This window comes from Condylostylus longicornis, unplaced genomic scaffold (genome assembly GCF_029603195.1).
Source record: "Condylostylus longicornis isolate FDR11 unplaced genomic scaffold, ASM2960319v2 ptg000040l, whole genome shotgun sequence".
NCBI lineage: Eukaryota > Metazoa > Arthropoda > Insecta > Diptera > Dolichopodidae > Condylostylus > Condylostylus longicornis.
The window spans coordinates 1684455-1710237 of record NW_026578009.1 but is presented as its reverse complement, the minus strand read 5'-3'; the positions used below and the strand labels follow the sequence as shown (position 1 = coordinate 1710237).

The 25783-nt window shown below is 24.3% G+C and overlaps 1 protein-coding gene across 1 annotated transcript in view; it reads left to right on the top strand.

Annotated features, from left to right (window-relative positions):
* LOC129609721 (homeobox protein Nkx-2.1) overlaps positions 1–25783 on the top strand; it is a 66169-nt gene that overhangs the window by 31921 nt on the left and 8465 nt on the right. Inside the window, exon 4 of the mRNA XM_055521831.1 lies at positions 3013–3108. Within this exon, the coding sequence (XP_055377806.1) occupies positions 3013–3108 (96 nt within the window). The remainder of the gene's footprint in view (positions 1–3012; positions 3109–25783) is intronic.

Sequence of the window (25783 nt, the reverse complement as noted above, 5' to 3'; positions counted from 1 at the left end):
AGTCATTAAGCTAGAGAAATTTTAAGTTAGGGAAATTTTGTAAACAGAATGCAATAGAATTTTTATCTTCACATTATTAAAACAAAATAAAAATGCGCTCCTTTTGTATATTTTATATAAAATAGTAAAAAAATTATAAGTAAAAACAAAAGAAAAGCAATGTTTATTGTTCACTGCGCTTTGCGATGCATTTAAAAATTTATATTTTTCTTTTTTTTTTTTCTAGAAATTTAAAATAAAAGAGACAATAAAAATAAATCTTTTTGATGATGTTTTTGTTAAACTTGTACATTTCATGTACAGCGATGGACAATAATTATTCAGTCCGATTTTCACAGAATTGCAAAAGAATTATTGGAATTATTATGAAAGTGAATAGGCGTTGAAAACACTTAAAATTGAATATTAATTTTATTTTCGAATATTATCGAAATTTTCAATTTAAAAAATTTGAAAACATTCTAATTTAATATACAAATAAACTGATTAATGAGGCGCTTTTAAGGCTAAGTACGCTTTCTAGAAGTTTTTACTTTGTACTATAAAATATCAGAAATCTAAAATATAATACACCGGCATTATAGTGTTCTGCATTTTCTATAAATATATGAAGAATATTTGTAGAAAAACAAAAAAATTCTGTAAGAATATAATAGAAATTCCTTTATACAAATGTAGAACAGATTGATGACATAACTAAAGTAACAAAGCAAAATAGAAAAATTAAAATATTATTCTCCTAGAATTGGAATCGAATCGGTGTCCAACCGCTTCCTAAGGCGAACGCTCTTCTAACTGAACTACAGAAGTATGAAAAAATTACCGGGAAATTGTTCTTATCATTATGATTACAGTAATTTTCATGATTACGATGTATTGTTTACATGCGATCGTTACAATCGTAATTTTCGAAACATACAATTACAGTCGAACATTATTAAAATAAGATTTAGCCTAAGAAATTTGTTCATCTTTAATGTCTTGAATTTGTGTTGTAGAATGCAGAAGTAAGTTATCATTTTAGAAATTTACAGGACTTGATTTCGTTAGATTATTGATTACAATAGAATTTCGAATTTATATAACTATTGTACTATAACTATGAATTAATTTAGCTTCATAAAATATTGAAAGAAAGCGAAAACTTAAATCGATGAGGTTGAAGTGTAAGTACTCTATTTCCAAAAAAATAGTTATATACGCATTTAGTACATTATTAGTCGACTAGGGGCGGTTCAAGCAAAAATTTTCTTCGGGCATACCAACAATTTTATTTTCTTTAAAATACACATCAATTACAATATATGTGTTGGTTCCATTCATCGGGTTCATTGTTAGTTTCGGGGAGCTGCAATCTGATATTGTGTCTTATAATTAGGAAGTTTAACTCTATTTCATTGTCTTATCATTATTATGCATAATTTTTTATTGTTATTTATTTTATGTGCCTGCAACAATATTGTCTTTGTCTCATGGCATCTAAAATATAAAACAAAATGTCTGAACTATGGTGTTGTCCTTTGTGTACGTTCGTATGTAATTTGTGTTGTTGTGTGCTCATGTTTTGTTTCAGTTTTTGTTTTCTTTGTGTACACAATACATTACATAACAAAAGTTTTATTTTTTGTTTTTTATTTTCTTAAGGTAAACTGTTATTTGTCTTGTTTTTTTTTTTATATTTTTTGTTTTGTTTACGATTCAACAAATTGGTAAACAATTTTTAATTTTAAAGACAATTTTCCTTTCTTTCTTTCTTTTTCTCTGTTGTGTTCCTCAACATTCTGTACAAATTATTTTGTTCTAATTGTTTTTAAATTGAAACGAGAAAATAAAGTCAACAATATAGGATTCTAAAAGAAGATAAACTAGAAATGAGTCTTTTTGTTTTTTTATTATTTTTAATTTTAAAACACTGAAATTTATTTTATTTTACAATGTTGATTTAATATTAAAATATTCTTAATAGAGAATAATAATTGACAGGAGTTATTATTGTGAATATGGAATCGAATTAATTAAAAATAATTGAATTCAAGAATTTTGTTGTATAGATCCACCATAATAATTATGTAAAGATTCCTAAAATGTATAACATAGATTGAACTTGATTTTACACCACAAATTCGTATAAGGTGCCTGCCACAAATCAAATTAAATTTTAGATTAAATCTTAGCTTAAGGAAAATTTGATTTGCTAACGAAATTTGATATCAGATTAAATTTGATGAAAAACTAGGGAAATACATCCGATTATCGTCAGACTTCGTATATGATTTTATGAAAAATTTTGCAGCAATCAATCGGTCAGTGTACACACAGTACTTATCAGACTATAATTTGATATACTCTCGTTGCACAAAAGCAGTGCCCTAATTCTTAGCTGACTGTCGAACTGACAACATCTCTTGTAGTACTCTTTCAGGTAAAGTGATATTAAAGCTAAATTTATATAATAATAAGCTATAATAATTAATGTTGCCAAAATTGCTCAGTATATTAATAAATTAATAACATCTACATGTACTTATGTTTGCAAAATGCACTTTATGCAATGATGAAATCATATGGTGATGAAATACTATAATGATGAATTGTTATAGTTTTGACATGTGCGATAATGAGTTTCTATAATGATGAAATGTTACAACGATGAAATATTCCGATGAGATGTCTGGTCATCCTTTTGGACGCAAGTATATACCATATATTCTTTCTCAAGATTGACTTCTGGGTCAATTTAACAATATTCATGAGCGAATCTTAGCGATAATTTAGCAAACTGTTGAACTTTCTCAAAAACCTTTAGGTTATAAAAGATTTTTTTTTTTTTAAATTTGGTTGCCATTAAAAATATTTGTCATAAAAATACTAAATAAGATTAAATAACTGGAAATAGCTAGAACCTGTACATATATTATTTCATAATTATTACTTTTAATTAATATTTTGTACGCCTAATATGAATTATTCTTAAAATTAACATTCATCCAATTTATTTTTTTATACTTTCAGGTTTATGAATTAGAAAGAAGATTTAAACAACAAAGATACTTATCAGCTCCAGAAAGAGAACATTTAGCAAGTTTAATTCATTTAACGCCAACACAGGTACATAAGAATATATTGAATTTTCAAAGTATAATTACATATATACAGAATACAATTTAATACTAGTATAGCAGATTTGCCCTTCATTTTCTTTAGAACTTCAGTATAAAATATTGAAGTATATATACATTACATATTATGTATAGTGGAAACAATAAAATTTAATTATTATTTTATTGAATATTATAAAAAAAAATATTGTAGATCTAATCGGATGTTAGCCATTATGTATATGTACATATTCTTTATAAATATTCATTAAAACCGTCTTATATGAGAATAATAGATTGTTCATGTGCACTACTGTGCAATATATTTTGTATCCTTTTTGCTGGTATATATACAGGTACAAGTACTCATAACTTTTATTGTTTAAATTAATACGATTAAAATATACTATTTATGGTGATTGAATTTATCCAAAATTTGTAAAATGTCTATATATTATAAATTAAAATAATAAATCTGTATGATATTGTGTATTTTATTAGATTAATGATTAAAAGAAATGAGAAGTAAAACCAATATTCTTATAAAAGGAACAATAGTATAACCTCAGCATGCTTCAATATGTATAAGAACAGTATGTTTGTTATTATTTTTTGTGTACATTTTTTATACAATATAACAATCCAATATAAAATATATACGAATATATGAGAAATAATTAGTTCTTATCCTTAAACCGCATAAATTCTTTAATTTTTTTGTCTTGTATGTTTTTGCTAATAAGGAAACCCGCTTAAACCTGATATAATACGGGTCCTTTGATTTTTTTTTTTGGTTTGAAGAATTTTGACATTTTAATCCGATGTTAACAATATTTTATTTCATCTTTTGTTATAAAATTTACGTGTATATGTATAACAGTTTGCGTGTATAAAATGAATGTTTGTTAAACATTTTAAAATTTGCTTGAATGAAAATATTTTATTTGTTTTGTACTTTTTTTTTTCTAAACACTTGTACTTTAGTTACTTTTTTTATATACTTGTACAAGATAATGACGAACAAGTGTTCAAATCTGTAATATATTGATATTTCCTTTTTAATATGTACATACATATACAAATATATACCATTATCTGTAATCAATATAGTGGCTTGTGGAAGAGCAATATATCTATGAAATTGTGATGTCTTTACTTTATTTAGAGTATGTGTATAATTCGGTGAATATGGATGAAAGGGATTATGGTCTACTTTTTGTTATACTATTCGAATATATTGATTTTAATTCGATTAGGATATTGTTAAGCGTGAGAATTTTTATGAAAATTTCGAATTCCAGTTCTTTTTTTTGTACATTTTTTCTGTACCTAACTATATATTATATATAAATTGGAATATGAATTGGAATCAGACCGTAAATTAAATTAATAACAACTCAATATAAACCATAATTATTTATAAATTACATATACACACATTTAGTTTTTCAATAAATTTTAATTAATTTTTATTATTGCGGACCTTTTAGTAATACATATACGCCAAGAATAAACCACGTAGTGTACATGTATTGCAATAAGTACCTCAGAAATTTCGAGGTATTTTAAATATTTTGTGAAAATTTGAAAACGATTTAACAATAACGTTATTTCAATGAAACGAAAATTTCAATGACTTTGGTAATATTGGCTTGGTTATTCATAATCGAAAGGTGTTCTACTGATTTTCAAAATTATATTTTTATTATCAGGAGTATTCATTTGTATTTGAATTCCAATTACTGAATGAATCCTCCAATTACATTCCTTACATTTGTAGTGAAATTATTTTCTATTTTGCTGAAAAAATATTGATCAAGCAACAACAAAAAATATTTGCAAATATAACAATTTTAAATTATTCAAATAAATTATAGAAAAATATTCAAAAATTTTGTTATTATAAAATTTATTTTTAATCTAAAATAATTAATTTCATCTGCTGAATTTGTGGCTTAATTTTCTGACTACTATACTCGTATAAACCCGCTTGCCACTAAGTTTGCTTTTAAAATATTTGCGTGTCTATTCATCAATCTTAGCATATGTATGCCATACAAAAGTATTTTGCGTTGCCGTTTGTAATTAACATTACAACGTTGACGTTGTAATTAACATTACAAGTGATCGCAATAATTTTAAAACAATATCTCTTACAATAAAACTTCATTTATACTAAAATCTAAAATATTTTATTAAATTTAAATTTACTGAAAAATTTCAACTTAAATTCAACTTAAAATAAAAAACACAAAAATAACAAAATTAAAAATCAATTTACTAATTCCAAAGGATTACCTTTGACACCCTCTTAATATTTAAAATGTTAAACAAGATTATAGAGGGGTTATCATAATATTTTCAATTTGTACTCGAACTCAATGTATTAAGAAAAATATACTTGTATTCTTTTATACGAGAATATTAAAATGAAAATTCTTCCATCTGGTTGAAAACTTTCAAGTGGATAAATTGTATAGTAGTTTATTGTATGTGCAATTGTCCACATCATTTCAAATCACTTTACTCTTGAAATACACATACATACATACATAAGCCATACTTGCATGTAATCAGAACGAAATGATATAGTGTTAAATGATTGTGTGTTAATTAATTAACCTGATTTTAATACGTTAAGGAGTGATTTTAAATATTGTTGTACAGAAATTTATATAATACTCGTATTTTTTGAGATATTTGTTTCTCGAAGACTCGTGGTTGATTTAAATCCCCAAAAACGTTTTGACTTTTAACTTGTTCCTGTTATTGTAAAATTCTGAAAAAGAGCTTATTTTTTACCCATATCTATTCTTTTTTCGGTTTTTTTCAGGTCCGAATTAAATATAAATTATTTTACAACAGAAACGCTCTATCTTTTGCGATAATTTTGCATTCATAAGCAATTTTTAGTTATAAAGTTTTCTAACATTAAATGAAATTCTATCAAATATTGTTGTCTCTTACCAAATAGTGAAAATTTCTTTTAATTTTTTAGGTTTTATTAAAAATTTAAATTGTGTATAATAAAATTAAGTAATGAAATTATTTTAAATCGTGCTCACACTCAAATGAAATGAAAGAAATTTTGCTGACATGGGAATTTTTTTATTTATTGAATAAAAAAAAGCAGACAATGAATAAACGTAGAGTAAATGAAGTAATAGTTCACTAAACGTTTCTATTATCATTGAATTAATCAAAAAAGAAAAAGTGTTTTGTGAAATAATTGAATATTACCTTAGCTCAATTTCCTTCCCATTCTCATTCCCACACAGAAAAAAATGAACACAATAGTTGAATTCCGAAAACTTTTCATTTATGTTTTTATTTTATTATTTTTTTTTTCTCCTAAGAATAGCTGTGATTCAATTGAATTTTGTTTTTATTCTGAATTTATTTCTCCACATATTTCTCATATATCCGCTTCATATACTTATAGATACACACAATTATCATCCATTTCATCGTCATCATCACTCATGTGCGTACATATGTATGTACATAATATATGTATATAAATAATGTAAAACGCGTTCACGATCTCATCATATTCTTGTTGAAATAAATCTCATTAAAAATGACAAAACCACAAATTTTTTGGCAGTTAATTTATTTTTGATAATGCATGAATTCTGTCACCATTTAAATAATAATCGAATACAATAAAAAATAGAACCGCCTACGAAAACAAACGAACAATAATGATAAAGACGATGGAAATAAAAACAAAATGTTTTAAGGCTATAAAAACGTTTTTGCAAAAAAAAACCCTTATTGAATCTATATACGGTACTTTTTCCTTTCCTTTTCTTTTTTCATTTTTCCCCTTTTTGTAATTGTTTTATGACACGGTGAACGCCGTCCCGTCATATTTTTTTTTATTATTTTTATGTTAACTGCCTGCACCGTATATAATATTTTTAACAATTTGATGACAACAAACGGTAGTTATGATTCAAAAAAACCGACAATTTTTGTTTTCCTATCGATTTTATCGCACAACAAATAAATTTTTTTTTTGTAGTTGCGTTAGTAAAAAGGAAAGAAGGCATTTGTAAAAAAAAAAGTAGTAGGAAAAGGGGGAAAACCAAAACCTGTACTGTTAAAGAATGACAAGTCCTATAAGCTGTAAATTGCAATATAAACAACGTGACAGAATATTAAATAAAAATCATGTATGTATATTTGGGAAAAGAAACTGTCTACTCTATGGCAGGAAACGGATGTATGCATATAGTTTTTTCTAAAAATATCGAAAACGGTTATATTGTTTTGGATATTAATTTATTGAACTATTTTTATCTACATATGTTCGATTTTGAAATATTTTCATTAGAAGGGGGCCCATATTTAATCCAATTTTAATCATGATATTAATTAAAGTTTGTGCTCTTGTTAAAAATTAGTAAAGCTCAATAGAATTGAATTATCACTGAAACAAGTCATATCGAATTGTCACAATATTCAAGCAACACGATATTTGAGCTACTATAGTATTTGTTCTCTCCTCTAGGAAGAGAACTGATGTAGAAAAACGTAGGGTGTCACTTAGATGACATGGGATTTGCATGCAGGCTATCATATTCGGGAGCAATACCTTGAAGTGCGGTTGGCAAGGATTTAAGTGGCATTTTAATTTTTCCGAAAATAAAGCGTTTTTATATTTTTCGAAATTTTGCCGCAAAAAAGCGTTGTTTTATGAAATATCCGAAATGTTTTTATAACATTGACTCTTGCAGCTTTTCGAGTCTGTCAGTTATAAACTTCATTAAAAGAAACTATTTTAATATTAACTTTCTATAACTAAATTTTCCGACATATCTTTATGGGAATTATATATGGAATAACAAATTCATAATATATTTTCATATTTATACAAAAAAAAAATTGTTTAATAATTTAAAAATTAAATATGAATAGGCTGCGTATACGTACGTAAATGAAAATAATGTAAATGAAATAATTGGAACATATAGGGCGCATACAATAAAAGTGGGATATTAAAAATTTTATCGTTTTATTAAACTCAGTTTGACGGTCAATTCATAAATATTAAGAAAACGGAACAATTCAAACCGTATTTCGTATATAATTTACCTCATATGTATCTATATGTATGTATATAATATGTCGAATAAAATAAATATGCTAGTATGATTGTTATTGCTGTTATTGATGCTGGAAATAATTACATTCATGATTGTATGGAGAAAAATAAATATTTCCATTAAATTAAAATTTTTTGATTTTGCATAATAATTATAACAAACAGCACATACATATACCAATGCGTATTATGTATGTATGTATACGGAATAGGAAATCACTGACATATACTGTTAAATTCTTCTATTATTGTGATTTGTATATAAAATTTTTATATCATTCTTTTTAAAGATTTCTCTATTAAGTGTTTGAGTTTTCTTTGTATAAAAATATTTTGTAGTGTTTTCCCCCCCCCCCCCCCCCCCCCCCTTGTCGGGAAGTTATAAATTGTTATATTATGTGTGTATGTTGTATAATTATCGTTGTTAATAATCGCTATATGAATATACATATATATTTTATGTACATTCAAAGATGAAGAAAAGGATTTTTTCTATAGAATTTAATGTTAAACGAAAAACATATTAACCTCTTTCGCATCATGTGAAATCACCACTCTTTTAAAAAAAATCACCTTACTGTGTGTAACACATAAATGAATAAGTTTGTACTGTGTATATGCATTGACATATTATTATAACTTTTGAATATTTTCTTAAATTATTAAAAAGGAAATATCAGAATAGAATATAGGATGATTACGATATATTTATACGATATTATAATTATAAAATAATTCTTTTTTCTTCTATGAAAAAATAAAATTATTATTATTATTATAATCTGAGTGAAAATTTTTATGGACACGTGACTTAAGTATTTATTTGTATATTTATATCTACATGTCATCTATGTTTTATATGTATATTATAGAAAAACAATAAAATTTAAATTATGAAAATAAAGAAAAGGGTTGGAAAATTAAATAAAGGAAAAAATAATAATAGTTTGTATACAGAAAATTTTAAAGCTTTTGAAAATTTAGTTATTATATAGAGAGTACAGGTTGTGTGTACAATTTTGTAGGTATTTTAATGATGTACCTATACAATACATAAATCTTTGCGATGTATAAATGTATATGATGAAAATATAAGGTCACTTGAAATAAAGCCATAAAAAACTAAGAATTTACTCATTTATATGAAATCTTCAATAGGAAATTATGAATTAGTGAGTATATAAATATGAATTATTGAGGTCATGGAAGCCGTGCAAGAAGTGAGGTGTACGACATCTGATTAAAATATATCCATTTCTCGAACAATATGTTGCCAAATATTGACTGAAATAAAATTTTGTGGTTGGCCTATGACAAGCAGCGTCATTTTGGTGAAATTTAATCCTGTCCAAATTAAATTTATTAATACTTGCAAACAAAAACTCTTAGTCATGTATGTATATGGTGCAATGATAATCTCCGTTGTAGTCCGATAAAGTTCAATAATACTTACTGATTTATCAATTGCCTTAAACAAAGCATTTTTCTGTGTTCAATAGAGTCAAAGAAATCCCTTATAAGTTTCTATTACTCAATATAATAAAATTTTGCTTTTACATTGAGTACTAAAAAACCCGTTCAAGTAAAAATTATAGTATTGTCGTGGAACTTAATTTTTCGATAAAACAATCTCTTACTTTACTAGCCTTTAACTTTTTTGTAAATTTTCTTTATTTAAGAAAAGCATTCTTTAGATGTATTTGAATATACTCGATATAAATAAATGATTTTTAATTGGAAGCTCTTTTAAAAAATCTTAGTTTAAATATTTTTTCTTGTTTTGATTTTTTTGTTATTTTATAAAGAGAACCTGGTACGAAGAATTTATGGTAATGAATGAAATTGTTAGTTTGCTTTTTTCGTCAGTGTTATTATTGTTTTAGTTGTTATAAAAAAATATTATTTTAAAGAATTTTAAAATTTTGTTATGAGATGAAGTTAACATTACTATGATGAGATACGCATTCGCATTCACAAAATTTCCTTATAGTATGAAATGTTCGGAAAAGCTATATAAGAAATTTTTTATTACCAAACACGCAATAGACATCAGAATTAATGTGTATCGTAGGAATTAATTCAGGAAAAGGATATAAAAAATTTGTACGATATTTACTCTTTGGTAACATTCCGGTGTCACTTATCTGTGCTCCACTGTGCTTCTGTCACAGAACAGCAGATGTAACGGTAGCGAGATTGCTGTGAAACACTTCATAGCTCTTTTTGTAATACATTTAATTCTTTTTTATTTAAGTTTTAAACTCAGTATCAATTTGAAAGGTGAATAAGGGTTGTAGATAAATTCTAGGCTCAACATCGACATTTTTTCATTCTCAAATTCTTTTAAAATTTTATTATATTTTTAATGTTATTCAGTGCAATTTTTTAATGATCAATATATGACTATAGTGTTTTACCAGCAATTTCGTCAAAAGAAAAACTACATTAGAAATTTTGATTTCATTGAATGAAAACAACATTTAGTTTTGCATATGAACCAATGATATATATATGTGCAGGGTGATTCAGAAAATTATAAAAATATAATAAATTCTATAAAAAGGTTTTGAAAAATTTCTTACGAAATTATCCAGCTAGGAAATAATCAAAGAAAAAATTTGACTTTCCCAAAGGTTTGAATGCTTGGTATTGCGAAGGTACATAAAATACAGAATCAAGCAGCATGTCTATTTTAAGTCCTTTACTAGACCTTTCTGAAACTGTGTGTTTGAAGTTCCTATCTGTTTCAGCACCGAAGTTATAATCAAAAAACTAAAGTAAAAATTTCGTGAAAATTCGTTAAAATCCATGGAACTTGAAAACCCTTAAGATTTGGCACCCAGTCCGGAACAAAAATTTCACCCATTTTCGATCTTCTAACCAATGGTATATATGGTCGTATAACTTTCTGGATCACCCTGTTTATATATATAGATATATATATAAATCATTATAAATTTAAAATTATTTATAAATATTGTAAATTATCGTTAAATAAGGTCCTTAACAATATATATATATATACATAATATATAAATATGCGCGGGTATATATTATGTATTTGCAATTTCGAATGATATGGTTTCTTTTTAAGTGTATTTTAAATTCAATTACTAATGATGCAATTTAAAAATTGTTGTTATTTAAATTACTGAAGAGACATTAATGTCACTCAATGCCGCTGTAATTTTTGAATGATGATACATCATGAATTTGTACACAATTTAAAATATTATATTTATGGTGAATACATACATTTATATATATTTATGAATGAATTTTTATATTAATATCAAAATAAAATAACATACATATTTTGTATATCTTTAATGAATTGTTTAAATGAATGATTTTCTACTACGTACGTATATAAATACGAATAAAATATGCATATAATTAGAATAAAATAAAATTCTCAGAAATTTATGGGCAACATAAAATAACCATAAGTATACTAAAGGAATGCCGCAACGCAATTTTAAAATAATAATATGTACGAGTATGTTAAATTTTAATATTACTATGATAAAATAAACAATGATGATTTAATATATATAAATATATATATGTCCATTATATGAAGACAAAGTTTCCCCCAACTATAATTTTATTGTAGTCGTGTGTCATACTTTCTTTTTTTTTCACTTGATTATAATATTATTCTGTAGCAATTTACAAATTGAGCTTCATTATTATCAATAATATTTTGCAGAATAAAAGAATATAAATATATATATATATAATATTTATACATATACATATAACTAAAATAGAATCCTATAGTTAAAATAATAATTTTTATGGACGCATCATTACATTTCTATATATATATATATTATATACGTGTATATATGTTATTTTTGATTCAAATAATCCGCAAATGTGTTTAAATTAAATAAAATGTTTATTCAAAAACTAAAAAAAAAAAAAAAATCAGTTGATTTTAATGAAGTTTTATAATCATACATTTAAATGCGAAATTTCATAGATCATGTAATAATGAACCATAAGAAGAGAAATTGTATAGCATAAACTGTAGAGATTTATTGAATGATTCATAAGGTATAGGGGTATAGCATTTTTTAAAAAAATATTCAAAACTTACCTATACGGTTAATATTTTCACAATACAATAATATTCTGAAATTTAATTTTGGTAAAATACGTTGCCAATTATGGTAATTAATAATAACCGGCAGGCTAGTTAACTTCATATATTAGACATAAGTTGCAAGCATAAAAGATGATGTTTCATGAAGTAAAAATCAAAAAAAAAAATCTAAAATTTGAAATCTGTTTAATATTCGCATTGCATTTATTTTTGACGTTCCGAATATATATACCACAATATACATGCTGATTATAATTAACTTAATATATAGAGGAATGTAAATAAAATTGGCTAAAACTGATTTAAAAAACCAACTGTATCTCTAAATTGTTTTACATACTATGGACTTAGATCGAATTCGGAGTCCAAATATGACCGAATTGGAATTAAAAATAGAACAAACTCAATAGACAATAGATTTTGAGTTTGTTAGCCTGCATTCTACTTATTTTTTACATATCTTATTTTATAAATTATATAATTACAATATAATTATATAAATCTATATAGAACTTATATTTACAAAGTTTTAAATTTAAATTATGAAGTTGATGACCAACTAAAACGAACATAGATAGAATATAATTAAATAATTTTAGAAGTAGTATTGCAACCATCGGAATACTTATATACGACCTCAAGGACTTTTATCAAAAGAAATGATTATATTACCATATTCTTTTTTGCGAAATATTAATACTCTTACTGAATTATGACAAATTAGGAATATTGTATAGCAACTACAATAAGAACTTATGTAATCTCAAATTCTTAACTAATTTTTCTAAAAATAATGTTCTTATTATCATATTTGTTTCCGAAGAATTTAGTCATGGTAGTTTAATAATTTCTAACTTATGGCCAAAGAGGAGTCTGGCGATTTCAAGGACTTTCATCAGACATTATAATCCATTTGGAGCATGAATACCGTATAGTTTCAACCGTTTTTAAGGTATAGTCAAATATCTTCTTAAATTGTATGACAGCTGCCCGTGTTACTGTCCCGGGCAATGAAATAGTTAAATTGACTTAAAATTCGGCGACTAGCAACGACATATATTCATATTTATAGTATATATATTCAATATTCTAGTTTATATTTCTAGTCTACTTGAGTAAAGTTTTTATTGAGTCTACTGGAAAGGGTGATTTTGTCCTAATCTACTTAGAAAACAAATTCTTTTCTTGTAAATCAAATATTTTGCTACATTTATTGGGTGTTAAAATTTAAGACTTCCCTGAGAATTGGATAAGCTTAGATTTTGATAAGATTCCTTTTGTAAATTACTTAATTGTTGGAAACTAGTAAGTAGTTAAAAATTACCATTTTCATTGATTTGAGTAGGCATAATTTAAAGGTCAGGGAAAACTATGTTAAAAATTGTTTAAAGAAGAAATATTATAAAATTATAACCAAATATTTCATAATTTTATTTAAGTTAATCAATTTCTATTTTATTCCTATTCCCTCCATTCATGCAGTTGATTTATTATTATGAGCTATTTAACAAATTAGTATAATCCTAGTATTTTTTTTAGGATAGTAATCCTTCAAATTATCTGAATTAAAAGCAGATTATATACTAAACATTTTTATAATCTTATTCAATTTTATATCAGATTTTATTAAATATACAAAAAATCTACCCACTTTTGTGTTAAATGATGCATGCAAAGGAATGAATGTAAGATAAATTAGCAAGCAACATGTTCCTCAAGAATATATGCACTATGGAATTAACCCAACCAATATAAAAAAAGCACATATGCATAAACATTATTAAACAAGATTCTTCCGTCACCCTATAAAACATTTTTTATAACATTTTATTAAGAATAACATTTTAGAGAAGAAAATTAAATTTGTGAAATACAAAAAATAAAATGTTATCCTTTTTTCTATCGTGAATAAAAAGAGAACACACCCCTAAATTTAACAATCTCTAAATCCTTAATATGCGGCAAAGACAAGAACATTTATGTAATTTTTCGAAAATCTATAAAAACAGACAGCATGGATTTTTGTTTTAATAGTTAAAACAATCCATGTTACATACCATTGCAAACAGATGAGATTCTAATGAAAATATCTTAGATTTTGAGATGAAACAAAAAGGAAAATAAAGGCGAAACATTGCTTTTTTTTAAAGGATAGATTTATAATTTTCATTTTTTATGTAGTAAGCCAATAACAATAGAATCATTCAATTAGAATAATATCTAGCTTCCTCAACTCTTAAAAAAGTTAATTTAATTTTATAATATTCTAGGATATTGATTGACCTGATCTGTAAAATGTTTTTCAATGAAGTGTGTATGTTCGTAATACATACATAGGATAGTTTAGATTCCTGCACGAAATTGTCTCGATTACATCAATTTCGAAAATTAAATTTTTACATCAATTTCGAAAAAAGAATCAAATTTGAAAATTGACCGATTGCTGAAATTGACAGTTCGGCTGAAATTGAGAAGTAAGTAATGGTCGCAGACAAGCCAACTGCTGTTTAAAACACAAAATTACTGACACGGAGTCTTGTATATAAGTTAGCTGTTGTATGAAGACAACGTTCACACCTTAATTAGTTCCGAGCTATAATTACTTTAAGTCAATCCCAATTGTTTTTTTTTTTTATTTTTTGAAATTTTAATTGTTTGTCCTTGGACAAGGAATTTCTCATAAATATTTGCATTGTTTTAGTTATTCGTCTTTTTATCCTCAAAAATTCTGCAAAAGGTTTTGTTATACCAAATTTTGTTCTTCAACCACTTGAGAAAATTTACAACAACAGCCCAAAACAGTGTTGAACTTAACAGCTGAGTTTCCCTTACATTTTTCAAAAATTAATGACATGGAGAATATCATATGGCGTTTCAAATTTATAAAGTCCTGTAAGTCAATTGTTACAGCCTTGTGTACAAAATTTCTGAAAGTTTAAAAGTCTTATGAAATGATCAAAATCTATGTTTGAAATTTATGAAAGGGTTGATTCTATTAGGAAGAAATGGTATGACTTACTGATATGGAATCCTGTAACAAATCTAACTTCAAAACAAATTTATTAAAAAATTTTCAAATTATTGAATTTTATATTGGTTATGTGTTCAAAATTTTTTATAAAATAGTGTAGTAGTTTACCTTAAAAATAATACTAGTGTTACGTTACCCTTAAAATAATATAACCGCTACGGTATACATACGTACTTACAAGACAACATGTATTCATTCAAAATCATATTTAATCCGAAATCCGACTATCTCTTTTTTATATCCTTTTTTTTCTTTATATTTTAGTTTATTTTATAAACTTAACATTGGCTGGCTGGTTATTTGAGGCGTTTTGTTTGGGTTACTCAGTTTTTTTTCCACATGCCTGTTTCTACGTCTACGGTTGTTCACATATATGATTGATGCGTGTATACAAAAATACCCGTCGAAAAATGCATGTTGAGAACAAAAACAAAAAAGACAGTAGGAAAAACAGATTTCATTCAAGATTACTTACGTGTATTTTCAAATTAATTTAGTTTCTGTTTAACTGGCTTTTAAAATACAACTCTGATTATCATCATTTTATCCATTCATCATATATTATTATGTATGTCCTTTTTTTTTGTAAGTGTTCCTGTAACCAGAAATTATGTTACAATTTGTTAAAATGTACATAAATACTCAGTAGGTACAATCGATGATAAAGTTATAGTAGTAAACGCACACACTTGAAAATGAATTTAAGATACGATGAGAGGGTGATGATAATATCAAAACTGGTAATTGCTACTGTTAAAATAAAAATAAAAATAAAAAGGTTTTAATGTTGTAATGATGATGATTTAAATTTTTGTTTTTTTTTTTTTGTTTTTTAGAAATTACGTTAACGTTTAAGGGATTTTCAATTGCATTCTTTTCATTTTCTATAATTCGAAGGGAGAAAATTTTTATCATCCCTTATTATTAAATAAATGTTTTTTCGAACTTTATTTTAGTTGGTAGATTTAAAAGATTAAAATGAATAGAATTTTTTAAAAGTTTTGTTTAAGGAGACAAAAAAATTTTGATTGCGTTGAAAGTCACACAATTAAAGAGTGCAAATAATTTGTGTGTTTATTTCGTTTTTTTTTTTATAGTATTTGAATTTTAATTATGTGAATTAAATCTTTGTTATTCTTTATTTAAGCTTTTTATAGAATAAGATTAAAATTTATAATATTGGGGAAGATAGATTTGTATAAGGAATTTTTAGTTTTTGAAAATTGGTTATATATTAAGGAATTTTCTAGTCAAAATAGTTTGAATTAAGAAATTCATTCACAATTTAAGAAAATTTCATTCACAATTTTTAGATATTAAAAAAGATTGTAGTATTTAAAATTTCAGTATTTAATATTTATTTAAGTTTCAATAAAGCAAATCTAAAATATTTAAGAAAATTATGTATATGTAATTAGGGAAACTATAAAAAAAGATTTTTGTGTCTTTGGCAAACTATCCTTTTATTGCATTAAATGATCCTTTTATTGGATTTTATGTAGAATAAGCGAATTGAAAACGCTTTGTTTTTGGCTTCGAAAACTAATTAATAGTAATAGTATCAGATAAACTGCTTTGACTAATAATTATCATGAATTAAAAAAATAAAAGCAAACAACTATCACTTAGACACAAATGTTTTTCACACTTGCATTCAAAGTTTAAAAATTTAATATAACAATATTATTTGAATTAAATTTATTAAAGCAGACTCGTTATTCTAAAAAAAAAAATGTGGATTAATATGGAAGAAATTTCTGCTAAGTTATTTATTTTAATTTAAATAAAATTTTGAATACCGTCGGCATTTTACAAAATTGTTAAGTAATGAGAATAATTTTTTATATATTTTTTTTTTTGCTTTTTTAAATTACGAATGGATGTCATAAGGGACTACTCGTATTTATGGAAATTGAATTAAGCTTGTAGATTGTAGATTGTAGATTCTAAGGGAACTGAGTGGGGACAGGAGCAAATTAAGCTTACAAATTGTGTGTACAAATTTTTACAGTAGGAAGAAATTTAAAATGATTTTGAACATAAATTTTAGCCCTGTAATCCAATTTGATTTTCGTATACTAAATATGATGAATACTAAAAAGTAAATAAGTAAAAATGTAATAAACTAAAAGTATGCAAATTTTTATGATAAGTACACAATTTTTTCAATAGAAAGTATGGATTTAGTTATTTATTTATGGATGAGATTCTATAAACTTATCAATAATTAGAAATTTTATATTTGAATGTGTCGTGAATAGTTTTATAAACCATGGCCTCGATCGACTCAAATGGTTCCATACATTTTTTTTTAAATATTAATTTTTATTCATTCAATATTAAGTTTTTATTAATCTTATTCAAATTGAAATATTTTTACAAGAACAAGCTTCTGAAATGCAATCTTTATGTATAAGCAATTTAAATTAATTGACAAGACTTTTGGAATTAAATAATTTCTGTAAATACAAATATGAATATAATTAAAATTTGAAATTCCGACGGCATAAATATTTATGTTTAAAATTATTAAAAAATTAAAATCAGGAACAATATTATTGACCAAATAATACATACATCATTTACGAGTAACAACGAACTCGAAGGGTTAACTGGCTTTCCTATCAAATTAAATGTTTTTAGTTTTTCTTACTAAAATTGAATATGTCATATTGGTTGCATTCTTAAAATAAATATGATGGGACGTTTAAAAATTTTCCTGATTTTCTATTTCATGTGTGATTCCTTATGGTAACTCATGATATTTACTGGCGTTATAATATAATGAGAATGCTGCAAAATCCCTATACAATATTTTAAAGAAATAAAAAACCACACAACTTATTTTGTTTTCTTTTCTTATAATAAAAAGTAATGTGTAAAATTCAAAATTTCCAAAAAGAATGAAAATCAGCTTAAAGTTTTATTTACACCTTAAAAAAAATATTAAATTCGAATCTTTTATCATTTGTGAATACAATAATAATTTAATACTCGTAGAATGAAAAATATCCTTAAGTTGAAATTAAAAATATTAATACAATTGAATAATAAAGCTGCAAACCCGAAAATAAGAGCAAAGAGTTGTATAGTATAAACGGATTTTGAATTGCTTCTATACACAAAATATAAAATTGTCATAAAAAAGAAATTTAATTACAAAAAATAAAAGGCACATGTAAAATGTACACATATACATTCGCTTGTACATTCATGATATTCCCGTATATAAGATTAAAGTGAGCTTAAGTGGCCAAATTGCAATCTGATGATGGTGTAACAACTTTTGAGAGGATTTACTATATTTTATTTATTTTTCTTTTACTTTTTTTTTTATTATTATTGAATTTTACCTGACAATAGCAATTTATTTTTCTTTCTTAATTTTTATCTTTTGCGTATAAAAAAAAAATTTCAAGGATTTTATATATATGTATGTATATTATGTTCATGCACCATCAGATCATACAAAATATCACAAATAATTTTATTATACAATTCAAGGATATTCAATGAAAATGGATTTAGTATATTATATGGTCTCTTTTTTTTGTTTTTGGTTTCTTTCAATTTTTACAAGGATAAATCTTCCCTATATTTTTTTAAATAGTTTTTTTTTTCTTCTTTATTACTTTTGTTATATAAATACAATATTGATAGTTTTTGCGCTGTGCTTTTTGACATTAGTGCAGAATAAAACTGGAGCAAAGCCAATAAAATATTACTATATATATCGTATATTATATATGTATATATATATATATTTTATATATATACATATATATAAATAGAGAGAAAAAAATAAAACAATAAAAAATAAACGAGAATATTGCAATTCTAAAAGGGAAATTATTAGGTAGGTCCTATACTACTCGTATATACGTATTGATGCAATGGCGTATAACAATGTACTAAAAATGGAATATAATGGATCTGTATAAAGATTTATAATATATTTACGTGTACGTTTCTGTGTATGATAAAAGAATAGGAGAAAAAAAAACATGAACTGATTTCAAGTGGTTGGTACTGGCAACAAAAAGTAAAGGAAAAAAATGCAAGCAAACCTTTTTTTTTTATATTAAATAAAAATTGAAAAAGAATTGACAGAGACAGAAGATCGCAAAAAAAAAAAAAACGAAAATAACAGAAAAAAAAATTTTATTTTGAACTCATCTCGAATTGAAGTGGAAACTTTCAATATATTTTATAGTTTCATGCTTCCAAACTATTATTGTATTTGTACGTGTGTGTACGTGTGTATAATATGGCAGAAGACACTTGAAAATGTACGGCTTTTTGTTTGTTAAAAACGTGATTTGATTTTTTTCTTCTTCTTCTTGTTTGTCATAGTTGCTGTTGTTATTATTGCTGTTATTTCTATTGGTGTTGCTTGTTTGTTGCTCGAATCTCTGATACATTTTGGTGCGGCAGTTGTTTTTTTTTTCGTCTATTTTTTTTTTTTGTTTTCTCTTCTCATTGATATTAAGGAAGGTTTATGATGTTCATATGATTTTTGCTGAACAAAGAAAAAATTTGTTTGAAAAAAATGAAAAATGAAAAAAAAAAATTTAATAAAGGAATAAAACTGAACACATTGCAAATCTAAAGTAAAAATTTTTATTAAAAAAAAAAATGACAAAAAAAAGAAAATTAAAATTCATTCTGTCAACAGATTGCCATAAAATTTAACGAACACAATAAACCTTTAACATGTTTTAAATGAAATTTTTCTTTGAAAAATTTAATTAATAACTAAATTCATAGATTTTAAATTGCATTTATGATCACCTCTTAGATTAATATTAAATTTAACGGCACTGTAAATTATTTCGTATTATACTAAAGTTTTCATATTATTAAAAATTCATAAATTTTAAAAGAAAATTCGGTTTTTCAACTGTAGGCGTTCACAGCTCATTAGTAATTGAGCCAATTTAAATGAAAAGAAAAAATTGTAACACTTTATTTCGTTAACTCATATTTTCAACAACTTCTCCGACTATAAATAGTTTTAAACAGAGATTTACTTTAGCAAAATTGACCGCCGGTTTATTTTAGTTTACTTTGATCAAGGAAAAATTGCATGATCACAAAAATTCCAACAAATTAATTGAAACATTTTTAAAACATATTTTAATTCCATTGTTATTTTGATTATAAATTACAGTAATATATTTCTCATAGGGGAAGGGTGGTACTGGGGGACTTTGCTCTCACGGTAAAGACTTTGCGGTCTTCCAGGCCACACAAGTTGCTTGAGTTTATCGGGAGAATGGTGGCATATGTTATAGAACATGCCTCGCACCTTTATTCGTGGTAGCAGTGTACTGTTGCTCCGGTTGTACAAATCTACAATCGGTAATATTTGGCTTAAATGCCTGTTTCTGAGACAAATACATACCAGATTTTTATAGAAAAAAACATTGAATCATTGGTTTTATGGAGCAATTCCGGATGTATTAGGGCTGATATGCTTAACGGTTCTTTTAATAATATTCGGCGACTCTCACAAGTTTTGCATAATATAAATTATGGTTGGCTCAAAACACTAATATTCAATAATCTAATTAAAATTATTTTATAAAAATATTTTTTGTATTGTAAACAAAACAATTTGATTAAAATTAAATTAGTATTAATTTAACTACTATGAAGTGAATGAACGTATGTTTAAATTACGTTCTATTCTAAATTACGTAATATTTATATGTATAAGGATTTAGTTTGAGCAAACTTAATTAATACCACAATGTTGACTTAATAAACTCAAAAATCGAATTCTTACAAATAGAACTGCAAAATTTTAATAGCTTCCATGAGTATAAATTATAAGAAATTTAATGCGTATAAAGCCTCCAATTCTTGCATTAACCGAAAACGATTTCCAACACTTTGCCATTTATGCTATGCTTTTTATTTTTAGGTCAATCGAAAAGCCATCTGTCATCATATTTAAAGTATATATTTTTCTTTGACACTGACTAAAATATTCACCCAAATAATTAATATTGTAATAGAATTAAATGTTTCAATAATTTTCATTCCATACTGTATATACAATCATATCATATGTAATTGAGATCCTTTTTAAGGATATGTTTGAATTTCTGTTCATTTTTATTTTTTTTTTGTTTAGCGCAATGCGAAATCAAAAAAAAAAATTCTTTATATTCCTGCTGACTCTTTTTAAAATTTTATTTCAATAATTTTTTATGTGCTGTTGCTTTTTGAAGATTATACCCAAATAATACAGCAAATATAAATTTCCTTATTTGTTTGTTGACTTGTTTGTGCTACTTTTATTTAATTTAAATTTACATATTTTAGTATAATATAGTTTTCAAATTTTATGAAACTACATTGAAAAACAATATTCATACGTCAAATGGGTAAAGATGAACGTATTTACTGGGCAACTTTAAAAACAAAAAGGGAAGTTCTACAGTGTTTGTGGTGTGATATTAGAATTTTTGTAGCATTTTTTTTGTCGATTCCGTTTATTGGTGGTTTGCGTGAAGATAAAATAAAATAAAAAAATGAAAATTCCATTTTAAGTACCTGAATTATTGAATATTAAATAAAAACGAGAAAAAAAATTCAAAATTAAATGGTGATATTAAATGAAATATCCTTGCTTTCGGTATCCCTATGTCTCTGTGTGTGTATATATGAGGTTATAGAATAATGAATATATTGAGCTACTGCCTATATTGAATATGATTATTATTAAAAAAAAAAATAATAATATTTTATTATATACGATAATCATTGATATTGATTGTTTTTTAAAGGAATTTATTTATTTTTTTACAAAAATTAATGTAAAGTTTCAAACAGCGATTTTCATTGTTTATGTGCGGTTAATATTTTCGGTTTTTTTTTTTTTGTATTTCATAAACCAATAATTTTATAATAAAAAAAAATTTTTTAATAAAATCTCATTTTTTAATATTTATTTTTTAATTTTAATATAAGTGGATCAATTTCAGAAAAGCAAGAAGGCGAACAAAAGCAGCAAAAAAAAAATAAATAAAAATTTTTGTTTTTTTTTTTTTTTTTGGTTAATGCTAAGGATTTTGTTTGTATTTTTGAGGATTTTTTCACTCTCATTTCGTTTGTTATTATTTTAAGAGCTTTAATAAAAATTTAATATAAAATATTATTTAAATTAAAATATTTAATTTAATTTTGAGACTAAATTATATACATATATAGTATTATGTGCAAGCATCATATAATACATAAAAAGTCTGGTCTACTACAATGCATGAACAATATCTTAGAATTGTACTTTAATATCGTATAAATATGAAAATTGCATAATTAATGAATTTGAGTTTATTATACTTGTGGTTTTTAGTGGAACACATAAAAACTCATTTGAATGTCATAATACTTCTAACACGTATGTGGTGAATTTTAGTACTAATTTTCATTCTTAGTAAAAATCGCATGTTATTCTCAAAGGTGTGATTGAGTGAATTAATATGTGACATTTATATTTAAAAAACTAGTGTGATATTACTAATTAACAATAGAGTGTAATACCATTAGTAATGTCATTATCGTAATAAGCACAATATCTATTTGTATATGTTCTTGTGATTGTGTGTTTCAAATAGAAGATTACATGTGGTATCTCATGTAATTAACACTTGGTGATCATGTAGAATTACAGTATAAACAAATTTGAAGAAAAATTTCCCAGCAATTTCTTCATACCTCTGTAGCTCCGTAAATTTTTTTTAACTTAAATAAAACCTTTCTTTGATTACGTTATCCATTAGTTCTGCAGTTGTATAATGAATTTCCTATTCTTACCGTGATATTATTTGTGAATATTATTAGTGTTTGTGTAACATGACTGCTGTGTCACTATCGAATGGTAAATGACGCAACTATCCTGAAATATGATCGATTATACATTTAAAATTTAATAAAATTTTGCAGAACTCTTAATAAATTTCAATGAAAAATGAATGTATATATAGTTCAACTAATTACCTGTTCAAAATGATAGCTGTAAGAATAAATATTTCTTGCAATTGATTAATAAATGCCACAGAGATTTATGAATTCTGTTGCTTTTATGAATAAAATAATTACTGTTATTAAAGTATTATTTTTAATGAAACAATTAGTTCTGTCATAAAACTCGAGTACGATAATCTTGCGAAGATGTACATATTTTAAATATAATGGGCATTTGTGTAGCTATTTTAGCAAATTTAACGGAAGATAACGGCATTTATTTTATATTCGTTTGTACACCATTTTACTAAACTATATGCTTTTAAAAGCTTTTTAGATAGAGTCCAACAACTTTTAAAATTATATAGCAGTTACTTAAACTATATTACCCCGATCACAACAATTTTAAAACAAGGTCTATACTAAGTATTTAAAAATTTAATTCATTTGTTTTATTTAAAATTGTTTTTTTATGATAAATTTTTTATTTTAAATCTTTTATCATATAATATTTTTTAATTAGATTTAATTTCAATTAAATATTAAAAAAATTCTTAAGAATTTTTATATATCATAATAATTTGAATAGAAATTTTTTTATAATTATATGCTTATTACTTAGATGTCATCATTCTTTAATAATGCTAAAACAAAAATCTAAAATTTAGATGAATTGAAACAGTCGCATATAGAATCTCTTCATTTTAATTAATTCAATTAATTTATTTTTGAACATTTTTTAAATAAAATTTCAATTACATTCTATACTAATATTAATTAGAAAATGTATTTTTTTTAAATTTCTAATATTTTACAATTTAATTATATAATAAAATCTAATTCCACTCTAAATTACCTTAAATAGTGTGTTTTTGAAGGTACTAGATAAGAAAACTTAACAAAAATATGAATGAAAACTTGTTAGAGATATTTTTTGCATTAATATTAATGAAGGACCAATTTTAAGAAAATTGTATATTATTCATTAATTTTATTCAAATTTTATAATATATTGTAATGATCTAATTAAATTTTTAAAATCTTTTATTAGAAGAAAAAAATTTATTATTCAATTAATTCAAATTTATTTAATAATGATGAATATTTTCAAATTAAATAATATAATCTAATTAAAATTAATTTTTATAATAATAATTTAAAAGACAAAAATAAACTACATCTATTATTTTGGGTCCAGTGTAATTTTAATAACCATCTTTTATAATATACGTAGCTAATTGAAAGAAAAAATTCCATTTTCCAAATTTCATTAGCGAAAACAAAAAAAAAATGCTCTGTTTTAAATGAATCTATTCAAGATTAATTTTTAAATTAACTTGTGAATTAAGATCAACAACAAATATACAACAATATTTACAATATTTCTTTTATTTATTAAAACAAAAACAAACTCTCCCGCATTAAAATAATAATAATTTAACAAAATATTAACAAAATATTCAAAATATTCTTATATTTAAATACATCCAGTTAACAAATGAATAGTACCATTTTAAAAATTAAAATTAATTACTCCCATAAAATTATAATATCGTTATTATGTAATTAAAATTCATTGAAACAAAATGCTTTTCACATACTCATATACATTCATATATATATAGAAAAATAATATGCATACATATATGATAGGCACCCCTTCTTCATTTATAATAGCTAGAAAGTTCAAATTACACAAAAAAAAAAACAAAGAATCTTTTCTGAAAAGAGAACAGTTTCTAAATTAATAAACGAAGAAGAAAAATTATGAAAAGAATATGAATCCTACCACCTATTTAGAAACTTAATATTTTAATATAAGGATCTTTTTTCAAAAAAAAATAAAAAACCTATTGAAATAAGAAAATTGTCCTTGTTCAGAGCAATTAATAGTCATTCATTATCAGCAATGAGAAAAAAAAAATTTTTTTTGAATAAAAAAAAAATTTTTTCTTTTTTTTTCCATAACATGTCAACGCTTTTGAGTTATGCAGAACAAAAAATAAGAAAAAAACAAAATTATTTGAAAAAGACTGAGAGTCCTTTGAGTTGTTCTTCTCTATATACATATATAAGAAAAGAATGTGTTCAAATAAACACGTGAATTCTATACAAAACTGAAAATTACACATGAAAAATTTATGAAAGAGAAAAAAATTATTTATCAGTCCCCACATATAAGTACTTAATCACCTATTCAGAGCAAACTAACCAGCCCAGAAGTACCATTTTAGAAAAAAAAAAAAAAAAAAACAGAAACAACAAACACGAAACTTTCTCGTACATAATTTTTCTGATCCTATTTTTTTTTCTTTTTTCTTATTGTGTCCTTTTTTTTCTCTCTTCTATATTTTCGTTTTATTTTTTCATTTAATATCCTTATAATGTTTTGAAAATTCTTTTTAATTCTTTATTCAAACTCTAATAAATTATTCCAAAAAAAAAAAAAGGTAGAAAAA